Raw genomic sequence first — 11,699 nt, forward strand, 5'->3', positions numbered from 1 at the left:
TAGGTTTCTGAGGTGTGATTTAGGGTGGCCTGGGTTCCTAGTAGGTGGAGCTTAGAGGGGTCTGGGGTTCCTGTGCGTGGGCTTAGGGCAGTCTTTTGCCTAGGTGTCTGAGAGGTTTATGTTTCAAGTTGGACAGGTAGAGTGGTGGAGGTTCCTGGGGGGGGGGGGCTCGGGTGGTGGTCTGCGTCTTCGAGTGGATTTTCTGGTGGTTTGGGGTCCCTGGTGGCCTGGGTGCCTAAGTTGGGGGACTTAAGATGGACCGGAATCGCCCTGGGTTGAACGATGAGGCCGCGGTATCATGGGGCGGAGGTCCCCGCAGTCTCTTCTGCAGTCCCCGGAGGCACCGGCACCGGGCACCTGCCCAGATGAAGGCTTCCCCGAGGAGGCCTGACGCATCGCCGCCTGCAGGAGTCGCCCGGCCCTTACCTCGCGGGACCTCAGGGAGCAGAACCCAGGCCTGGCACTGCCCTGCGCCTACCTGGGCCCCCGCGGTGGTGGAAACAGCGTCGCAGTGTGAGCGTGGCACCTGCCCTGCCCTGCCCTGCCCTCCCCTCCCGCCAGTAAACACAGACCCAGGGCTTGAGTTTGAAGTGTTTGTAGTTTTTTTGTTTGTTTTTTAAATAGCCGGGTGCAGGGCGGGGAGAGGCTAGGCTAATGAGCCATCCTAGATAGAAATGCTGTTCTCGATGAGCACGGGGTCCAGGTAGTAGTAGGGGATGGGGAGGCACTTGTTGCGCTGGCGGATGTTGTGCGAGATCTGGGCCAGGCGCTGGCGGAAGGTCTCCATGCTCCCGCGCGGGACGTCCTCCACGAAGTGAATGTCGGGGAAGTGGCCCAGGGGCCGCTGCGGACACAGAGCCGAGCCGCTGGCCCCCTCCCTCCACCTTCAGGAGCCTCTCTGTCCCCGCCCTTCTCCCTTGCCGCTCCCCTCCGGTCTTGCCCCCCAGCTTCCAGCCCCCTGCCTGTGCTCAGAGCCCTCCACCCCCACCTGCACCCCGAGGCCCCAGGGCACCTTGTCGTCCGGCTCCCGGCTGAGTGTCCAAAGCACCAGCAAGATGATGCACGTGGTCTTCACATCCGGCAGCGTGTCCAGGAAGGTCTCCAGAGTGGTCAGCCCCTTGGCCTGCATCGGCGGGTTCCGCATGGACGAGGGGAAGTTGGGCATCCAGGAGGTGAACTCCAGCTGGAGGTGGAGCGCAGGAGGGGTTCTGGCTCAGAGAGCACCCAGGGACTCTCGAGTTTACATTGAGGTTGAGACTGAAACTGGGGCTCAGACTGAGACGGGTCACGGCCGACTAAGGCTGGGTTTGAGCTTGGGGTTGGGATGGAGGTTAGGTCTGCGCCTGAGGTTGGGGCGGGGGCTGGTGAGCACAGGTACCTGCCCTGTGTTGACAGCTGCGTGCTTGGCAGAGCAGGTGTAGATGACAATGGTCACATATCGGATCAGTTCAGGCACCGTTCGCAAGCACGTGGGGAAGCCTGAGCGGAGAGAAAGGCGGGGGCAGAGTCAGTCCCGCCCTGGTCCTGACCGGCCGGTAGAGGGCGCGAGCAAGCCCGGCTCAGCCCCCTGCTAATGCTTTCGGCGGCCACCTCCCGCCCCCATCCCGCCCGCAGGGCCCTCCTGTGGCCACAGCCCCACCCCCCAGCCCAGGCCACAGGGCTGGGCGAGCGACACTCGCTGGCCTTGTCCTCCAGGCCTGCTCCGGGCACCTGCCTGACAGGAGGCCCTCGGATCTCTCCTCCAGCTGCCTAGGGGAGCTCTCCGGCCCCAGGCCTCAGGCGGAAAGGGCTTTGGAAGAACCCTGGCTCTCCTGCTGACTACAATCCTCCATCCGCTCCCCGCTCACTCCAGACAGATTTCTCAGTAGCCTGGCTCTTGGTCTTGTACTAACCAAGCTCTTGCTTTTTTTCTCTGTTGTCCCACCTAAGCAGCCAGCCCTGCTTGCCACGGTGACCCCAGGTTCCAAAAACCTCACACATTCAAACCAGACCTATCATTTTCCTCTCTAAACCCCTCTGCCCTCCGTGCTCCCAGATCAGTGACACATACCATTACCCAGTTTTGAAAGCTCTAAACCTGAGTCATCCTTGGCCCCTCCTCCCCCACCCCCACCTATTCCCCCACCGCCAAACCTAAACTGGTGACCAAGTCCTGTCATTTCTATTTCACAACTCTCTCTGGAATTTTCTGTGTCTCTATAGCCCTCACCTTAGCCAGGTCCCTGCCACCTCCCTCCTGAACACCACAGCAGCTTCCAAAACTGTTTCCTAACTACCAGTGCAGCCTGATATTCTAACATGCAAATCTGATCTCCTTGCAAACCCCTCCATGGCTCCCTCTGGTGCTCAGAGTAATTCCGAACTCCTTAACCGCGCTGTGCAACCTGGCCCCTACTCAAGACTCCAGCCTTAGCCCCACCAGGAGCCTGCCCAACTCCCACCCTCAGCTCCAGTTGCAGGGACCTGTCAGCAACTTCCAGGACTCTCTACCCTCACCTCTGTCATCTCATAGCTAACCTCTCCATCTGGCAGATCTTAGCTAGCTAAGATCTCAGCTAGATCTTAGCTTGCTACTACCCACCCGCCACTCTCTACCCACCACCCCTCCCCAATCTGGGTTAGGTGCCTCCCCTGGGCCCCTATCCCCACCAACAAACTGCACCAGTCCTGCTAAAATGTAACTGCCCATTTACTTGAACAGACCACCATCACCACCACCCCGCCAGACTGTGAATTCCTTGAGGGCAGTACCTTCACCCGGCCCATTCCCTTTTGCCTTCTCAGTAACCAGCACAGTGTTAGTCACATCATAGATGCTTGTTGAGTGGGTGCCCATGTGGCACGACTTCAAATGCTCTCCCCCTTCTGGAGCCTGCCAGCACCCCACCAGCTCCCCACCAGCTCCCCACCTTGTAATACATTCTGCCCTTTCCTGTCTGCGCTCATGCCCCATTTCTCAGTCCACAAAGGTTGTTTCTTGGTGGAGGCCTGGGACCGCTCCAGGTCTCTTCAGAGACACTCATAGCCCCTGAACTCAGACAGGGCCAGCCATGCTTTCTTCCTCAATCCCTCTAAGATGCTGCTGCTCCAAGGGACAGGGAAGGACCCTGTTAAAATTCTAGGGCAGTGATTTGGCCTCCTTCAGCCTCCAATGAGACATGTCCAGCCCAGCTGAGAGGGCCCGCCCCAAAACCCTGGACCCCTGTCAGATGCTCGGGTGCCCAGGCCCATACCTGAGCTCTCACGCCCTAGTAGGCACTCCTTGAATATCTCCTGCACCCAGGACTGCAATTCCGGGTCACCCTCCACAGCTGCGTCACACGGGTAATAGTAGGTGATGATCTCTGTCACATACCTGACCGGGAAACAGGGCCTCAGTTTGGACCCTCCTCCTGCCCTCCCCAACTGTGCTGTCCCCACCTTTCCCAGGATGCCCTGGCCTCAGAGCTGCCCTAGGCATGTGGTGGGCAAGTCCTGTGAGGCAGAGATGGCAAGGGTTGCTTGTCAAGGTCAGAGATGGCACTAGACCCAAGCTCAGGTGCTTTAAGGCTCCCCTGCCACCCACTGCTGTCCCAATCTTACCTCTCCAGTGCGTCCCACACTGCCAAGCAGTCATCACGGTAATAATATCCCGGCAGGTCCTGAACTCCACGCTCCACAAAGTCATTGGGGAGGTAGAAGCTCTCGTAGGTCATCTCTGACAGACACCGTGCCATCAACTCAGCAAAGCCCTTCAGGCCCAGGGACGTGCCCTGTCAGGAAGGAGGCAGATGCTGGAGCCAGCGGGTTCCTTGCAAGCCTGCCCCATGAAGCTCACACCTGCCTCACACACAGGTTATGATACTCATCTACCCCCTCCCACCCAACCTGCCTCCCCCTGGGAATCCTCACACTCCAGCTAGCACACCCAGCTCCTGCCTCCATGCCCTTGTAGACACAGCACCCACTTTAGCCAATCCCCTCTCCAGGCTCCTTCATGAGCTAAAGACAAGTGGGAAATCCTGCTTTTAGTCTAACTGCAAAGGCCAAAAGGAAAGTAAATATCTTGCTGGTGTTGCGGGCAATCTTACCCTGGCAGTGAGCCCCCCCTCATTGAGGAGGATAGCCCGTCCAATGCTGTTGATCTGAATGGTGTATCGGGTGTGGGGGACCAGGAGCTGTGAGAGAAGCAAGGACAATGAAAGGGAACTGAAATTATCCCCCGGAGGACCTCGGCGCCCCCAGTTCTGCAGCATCAGACCCCCTCAATTTGGGCAGTCCCCACCCCAGCTGCCTCTCCTAGTCTAACTGGGAGCCCTCTGACTGCTGAGCAAGCGAGGTGGCTTTCTGAGGCCAGGTGGGGGCAGCGATGCTTCACAGAGGCCCTTCCTTCAAGTCCATACCTTGTAGAGGGGGTGGCACATGGGCAGCTGCCTCAGCACAGCAAGGCAGAAGGCCTCAGCAATGAGGTGGGTCCCCAGCAGGTGGGAGATGGCCTCGTGGCAGAAGAATTCAGCGTTGCGCACCCAAGTCTTGGCCAACAGCCAGTCCCACTCAGAGTCACTGGGCAGGAAGATGGGGCAATTGGGCCCAGGGGTCTGGCTGAGCTAGGAGTGGGGAAGGAGGGAGAGTTAGGTGAGGGCAGAGACCTATACACACAAGGACCCCCAGGAGGGAGACCAAGGGGAGTCTGAGGAGGTAAAAACTCCATCCACTACATTCCAGTCCCTCTGTTCCCCTGAACACATTAAGTTCTTTCCTCCCTCCTAACATTTGCTCTTGCTGTTCCCACTGTCTGTAGTACCTTCCCCTGTCCCTTTCTCTACCTGGCTGTTCCCACTGATTCTTCAAGAACCAGCTCACAAGCTGCCTCCTCTGAGAAGCATTCCTTATCTCCACCCCACGACGGCCACATTCAGCTGCACAGGTTGTGCAGTGCCCAAGGATACCCAGCCTCTGGGGGAGGAGATGGCTGAAATCTAGCCTAAAGTGTTCCACTAATGAGCCAGGAGCATCAGGATTTGACTGTGCCTCCCCCCCCCCCCAGAGGGGTGACTTTTTCTAATTTGGACTTGACTCTAGTGGGGATCTCTGGGAAGGAAATACCTCTGTTCCATTTTCTGCCAGACCAAACTCTGAAGGCAGCTGCCAAGTCTGATTAGCTCAGTATTTCCATGCTCACACACACAGCATGCACACTCTACATGCTTACACAAAGAGGTACACACACAAGCACAAACCCTCACAAACAGGTGGCACACAGGGATGTAAGGTTCACAGGCACACACACACACACACACACACACACACACACACACACACAGGCTGACCAGCTCACCACACATTCACATAGGGCATACAAGTACACACACAGGCCCACACACATATTTATGCACATATATCGGCTCCCACGCTGGCCACGCGCTCACACAGTGGTGGGGCCTGCACCCCAAGCACCTGGATGGCGATGGGCATCATGTTCCCTTCCTGGTTAAAGTGCAGCAGGCAGAGGGGAGCGCACTGGTGCTGCTTCTGGCCGTTGAGCTCAACGGTGGGGATGCCCTCCAAGATTCTGTAGTCTGCCAGGTAAATGTTCCCTTTCTGCAAGGGAGCCGCAGTGGGCAGGCAGGTAGCACCAACACGGGGCACCCCTGACCCACACCTTGGGTACAGAGTGCCCTGGCTCCCCAGATGCAGGGGGTGGCCAAGAACCAAGAAGGGGGGTCCCGGGGTGGGGTGGGGATAGAACTCTGCAGGCAGCGGAGGTGGGGAGAGAGGGGGTGCCCAGGGCAGGGGAAAGCCAGGAGGCTGTGAGGTTCTCCATCAGACCAGGCCTCACCTCCAGCTCCGCTTGCAGGCACGTTCCTTCGCCCAGGAACGGGGCCACCATGTCGTTTGTGACGGGGAACTTGTCTGGAATCTGCGTGCAGCGGCGGATCAGGCCTGGGTTGATGCCATTGAGGTACTGGTACCCAAAGAAGCTGTCCTCTGTCCAGTGCTCGGCCACGTATTCTGGGGGAATGGTGCGGGAACGTCACGAAGCTACCCAGTCCCCATCAGGGACAGAGAGGCATGGGGCCAAGGGCCCAGCCAAAGGAAGACCACGGGCACCGGAGAGGAAAACCAAGCAGCCTCCCCACCTCCCCCGCCCCAGGGCGACGTTTCCCAAGGAGCCGCCAGAGGGCGCGCCAACCCAACTCCCAACTCCTGCCTTAGGTTCGCCTGCTCTTCCCACCCCACTGGCCCCACGTGGGGGTCCTGCCTCCTTGACGAGTCTGGAGTTCCTTCCGCCAGAGATCACTGGGCTCCCCATGTTCCATTAAGGATGCCCCAACCCATACCAGAGATGACAGTCTTGTAGGTAGGGAAAATTTTCTTAATGTCCTTCAGTCTCTTCCAAGACTGTTTGCAGTCCACCAGGCCTCGGAGTTTGAACTTCAGTGCCCTTAGCAGGTGGGATTCAAGGGGGAGACCATCAGGGAGGCTGCCGAGTGCCTGCTCAATTGGGGCAGAGCTGCCCCGCCCCACCTAGGTCTCTGAGTCTCAAAGTCTCTGTTCTTTCTGTCTCTGGGTCTCAGGGTCCCCATGCCCATAGCGCAAGGCCTTTATAGGCCTCGGGCTCTGAGTGTCACCTCTCATGTTCTCTGGCTTGTGTTAGCAGCTCCCCCTGCCTTCCTGGCCATTCTAACCTCTGGGGCTGTGGCAGAGGGGGGCACGGAGCAGGGGAGAGAGGCGGTCTTCTCATGAGCCCTCGCCCCACTAGCACTTGTGCTCACTCACTTGGGCCCCAGGCGGAAAAAGAAAGAGGCTGTCTTGATGAAGGAGAAGCGCAGATTTGAGTTCAGGAACCTGGTGGCCTTAATGTTGATGAGAATTGGGAATCCGGGGATATAGCCATTCCACCTGCAGGAAAGAATGCAGGTCTGGGGGGGCCACCTGGGGTCCAGGGCTTGAGGAAGGGGCAGAGCCCAGAGGTCCCCCATCAGAGGGCCCGGGGCAGCTCAGGTTCTTACTCAGGCCGGTTGGGGTTTCTCCGGACAGGAGGGTGGTAACTGGGGATGTGCACGTAGTTGGGCAGGCCGGGAACGAAGACCCTCCAGCTGCAAAGAGAAGCTGAGATAGTGAGCACCATCCCAGGCACAGAGGGCAAAGCCATCTTTGGCCCCCTGACCTCCCGCAGCCCCTGCCACCCTCCCCTCACCGGTAGAAGTCCTGCTTGGCTCTGATCTCCTCTCGGCGGTGCTCCAGAAGAATTGGGAGGGTGTCATCTGCTGTTGTTTTTGCTGTAGGGAGACCAAGGGGAGGGGGGCTCAAAGTCAGGCCTTCCTCATTTGCCTGCCCCCACCCACTTCAGGGATCGGAATTCAGCTTCTGCCTCCCAGGCGTGCTCTGGGGGCCCTCCATGGTCAAGGATGGGAAAGGCTGACCTTGGGAGAGGGAGGATGTTTGTCCTCCCAAAAAACTGAGATAAAAGGATCAGAGACCACCCTATCTAGGTGGCTCAGTTGGTTAGAGCATTGTCCTGTACACCAAAAGGTTGCAGGTTTGATTTCTGGTCAGGGCACATACTTAGGTTGTGGGTTTGATCCCCAGCCCAGTTGGGGCACATAAGGGATGATTCTCTCTTTTTCTTCCCCCTTTAGGGTAAGGATTTTTTAAAAAAGGATCAGGGACCACCCTCCTCCCCTTTGCTCTACTCCCTCCAGCTGAACCCTTTCGCTGCAGGGATGTTCGTCTTTCAGACCCACAGAAATATTAGTAACAGTGACTTAGCACTTTCTAACCACTTTCTTTATATTAATAATTTAATCCACACAAGCACAACCTTATGAGGCAGGTGACTAATATTATAGGCTCACAGACTGCTCTCCACAATTCCAAATTCCAACAGGCTACACAAATCAGGTTGGTTTGTCTTTTCCACAAGTTAAGTACAAATTGGTTGGAAAAGCCTTCTCAAAACTTACCTGTGACTATAGACAGTCTTTATTTAACTCACTTGGTATAACTATTCATAGTTTTTGCTGCAGAAATATTAGTATATTTGATTAGGTGGTGCCCTGTTGAATATATCACATAACATATGGTGTGTGTATATATATATATACACAGAAGATATATGGAGATATAGAGATAAAAATATGTGTGTATCACATTTGTATATCTTTTCTAAATAAAATCTAAATTTTAAAATATCTCTGGCCCCCACAGTTTCAGCTAAGGGACAATATTGTCATGCTTATTTTACAAGGAAGAAATAATCAATATTACATAGAGAGAAAACAGTGAGCCAGGATTTGAACCAAGGCAGTCTCTTTCTGATCACTAACCCACTACCCACTAACAACCACCAACAGCTGTTAAGCTTTTTCAAAACTCCTTTTAGAGATTGTCTCATTGGATTCTCAAATCAACCCTATCAACTTGGTTCTGCTCTTAGCTCCATTTTACAGATGAGGACACTGAGGCTTAAAAGAATTGAGAAGTATACCCAGATAGCCAGCTAGTACATGGTGGAGCTGAGCTCCAAATCCATGCCTAGTTTTCTCCAGCATCCTGGCTAGCAGTCCCAGGCTGGCAAGTGCTCATCACTGTAGCCTCATCATTTTCGGTCAAGGTTTCCTTTGTTAGCCTCTCCCTCCTCCATCTGCCTCAGCTCGTGTTGTATTCTGGGTGAACAGCGCCAGCTGGAGTTGTGCATCACAGAGCCCTAGCTCAGCTTCATCTCCAGAGTGGGAGCCTCACTCCTTCAAGTGCCCAGCAGATGATTCAAGTCTCCCTGCCCTGGTGTTGCTTGACAGCTGCCCCACCTAACCCCATTCCTACCTTGCCACCCAGTGTCACCCTGCCTGTTCCCAGCTTCCATGCCACTCAGACCTATGGTTGTGGGAAGATGCTTTGAACACCCAGTAAGACTCTCCCCTTGGCTTCCCTCCCCTCCCCCAAACCTGCCCCCCTCTCACCCTGCCTCTCCTTTCCCAGCTCAGGCACCTTTCCCTTCCTCCTGGGAAAAGGCTCTCACCATAGTGAAATAAGAGATGAGAGTAGAGTGGTCAGCTGCAGGGAAGATGGGGGCCCACGCCCCTGGGCCCCCTCAGCTCTGTTCTCCCCTCCGACCCACCCTGAGGAAGGCCAGCGGAAGCTCGGTGGTGGAGCCGAGGAAACAAAAGAAGACAGACCTGAAGTCCCTATGTAGCAGCCACACATTAGGAAGCTGGCCCAAGCCTTCTAGGCAAGGGCGCTGCCAGGGGTGGACATAAGGAGTGAGGCACTCAGATCCTGTCCCTCTTCCATGGGAGCAACCAAGCTACTGGGAAACAGCTGGGCCACCAAGGGAAACCCCCACAGTCTGTGTGAGTAACAAGGCCTCCTATTGGAGCGGGATGGAGCCTTACTGGATGGATGAAGGGGACCTTCGGAAGTAGCAGTGAGTCCTGTTAGAGAAATAAGGTGTCTTGGGGTACTAGGGAGTCCTTTGGAGCAATAGAACATCCTATCAGTCTTAAAAAAATGCTCATTAAGAAACCCAGGGCATCACAGCCAGGCACAAGGCCTCCTGCTATAGCACCGCGGAGAACTGTTGCACTCACAGCCTTGGTAATGAAACGAGACAGCGGCTGGAGTACCAGGGCTTCTGATTAGAATAGCAAAGCATCCGGTTGCAGTGACAGAACCCGGCTGGAGTGACAGGGAGTCTTTTTGGAGCAGCAGGACATGCTATTTGGCACAAATGGGGTATCCTACCAGGATCCTGAGGCCTGTATCCAAAGTAGCAAGGGGTCTTTTCAGAGTGGCTGGGCAGCCCGTGGGAGTGGAGGGAAGGACGGTAGGGGTAACCAAGAGCACGCTTGTCTTCAGCTGGAAGCTGCGAGCTGAGACCCTGAGGGTAGCCCCATGCCTTATTCATCTCTGCTCCTGGGGTGTCACCCGAGCTGGGTCTGGCAGGGCAGCGATGACTAAGAGGAATATGTGAGAGCGGCAGGAGTTCCCAGGAGTCCTTGTGGGGCTGGCACCTGGCTAGCTGGTGGGGAGTCCAGGGTGGCCACGCTGGAGGGGCCCAACGGCATGGGGTGGGGTGGTGAGAGCTTGCCTGTAGCCTCCCGCAGAGCCAGGGTCTCGTAGCCATCCATCCACTGGTAGGCGGGGAAGTGGTAGATGCGGCCGTTAGGTGCACAGATCTGCACATAGTTGCAGTACCAGGAGTTCTTGGGAAAGAAGGAGTATCGCTCCTTGTACAGCCGGATGATGATGAGCTCTCCCAGGTCCTGCTGGCACTGGACGGTGTACTCGTCCACCTGGCAGGGCGCGGGCCGGGCAGCTGAGCACGCAGGACTCAGCCCTGGCGCCCCAGCTCCCCACTGCTCTGGCTGCTCACCCAGGCCTCGCTCACGCTGCTCCCCTCCTGGACTGGGGTGGCCTGATCTTTGGCTCTCCCCCCACCGTCCAACCTGACTGTCCTCTGCTGGGCCCATCTACCCAGGGCTGGGCAGGACCCAGACTTTCTGTCTCTCTGCTCCCAGCTCCTGAGGCCCATCCTCTCGCCCACCTCCCCAGTCGTCTGAGGCTGCGGGAGCCATGCAGATCCCCAGGGTCTGTTGTGCCAGTGGGGTCCACGGCCCCAAGACCCTGCAGTCTTAGAGTGGGCAGAAGCTGTCCAGCCAGCCCCCCCTTTCCTCCCACTTATCAATGAAGATGTAGTGATTTTAAAATAGCCACATAGACAGAGTGACCTATTAAGGCCACGTAGCAGCAGGTCACTGAACTCGACTCAAAATCAGGTCTGAGGGCTGAGGGCCCAGCAAACAGTGCTTCCATCATGGAGAAGGCAGGCCCCCAACGGACAGGCTGGTCCGATGTCGTTGGAAGTCAGTTATGATGCACTTTAACTTGGGAAGAGTGGGGGAGAATAGGGGGAAGGGGGGGAGAGAAGGGAAAGGAGGGAGGAAAGGACTGGGAAGGGGGTGAGGAAGGAGAGAGAAAGGGAGCAGGGGAGTGTGGAGAGAGGGGGGATGCGGGGCAAATGGTGAGAGAGGGGAAAGGGAGAGAGAAGAGGAGAGAAAGGGGAGGGAAGGAGATGAGGAATGACCAGAAGGGGTGGGAAGTGACCAGCCAGCGAGAAGAAGGATGGCCCCAAGACCAGGGAAGGCTGGGAGCCAGGTCTGTGGCAAGGGGCATCCAGAGTCACCCTGGGAGCCCCACTGCTTTCAGATGTCCCCCAGAGCTCCCCAGCCTCTCCTAGCCAAGCTCTGTCTCCCTCCTCTGCACCCCTCCTTCCCTCCTTATGCCCCCCCGATACTCCCCCACATACATACATACACGCATATACCAAACACAGGCTCACATGTACCACACACACTCACACATATACATGCACACACACACATGCCACACATAAATACCTACACACCACACACACTCACATATATATACACAACCCCACACACAGTCACACATACATACACACACATACCACACACATACACCACACACACACACTCACACATACATACACACACATACCACATACACCATACACACATACACACACCACACTCACAGTCACAAATGCTCACCGCCCCAGTTGCAAAGTCTCTCCCAAAGTGGTTCAGCAGCTGCTTGTGGCTCTCCCCTTGGGTCCCCACGATGATCAGTGAGATGGAGTCCATTGTTCCCGACAACAGGTCATCCCCAGTGGCCACTTTGACTTTGTATGTGGCCAT

General features: G+C 56.4%; 1 protein-coding gene across 1 annotated transcript; it reads right to left on the reverse strand.

Annotated features, from left to right (window-relative positions):
- Positions 1–617: 617 nt before the first annotated feature.
- ALOX12B (arachidonate 12-lipoxygenase, 12R type) lies at positions 618–11,699 on the reverse strand (the record flags this gene model as incomplete). Its single annotated transcript, XM_081161758.1, has 15 exons — positions 618–844; positions 1,013–1,183; positions 1,379–1,479; positions 3,234–3,355; positions 3,583–3,752; positions 4,071–4,157; positions 4,383–4,586; positions 5,437–5,580; positions 5,819–5,991; positions 6,321–6,424; positions 6,760–6,882; positions 6,993–7,079; positions 7,181–7,262; positions 10,070–10,274; positions 11,553–11,699. 15 exons carry the CDS (start codon positions 11,697–11,699, stop codon positions 665–667), a joined length of 2,100 nt encoding a protein of 699 aa, XP_081017884.1. The 3' UTR covers positions 618–664.

Source organism: Miniopterus schreibersii (genome assembly GCF_964146895.1).
Source record: "Miniopterus schreibersii genome assembly, chromosome: 16".
Classification (NCBI taxonomy): domain Eukaryota; kingdom Metazoa; phylum Chordata; class Mammalia; order Chiroptera; family Miniopteridae; genus Miniopterus; species Miniopterus schreibersii.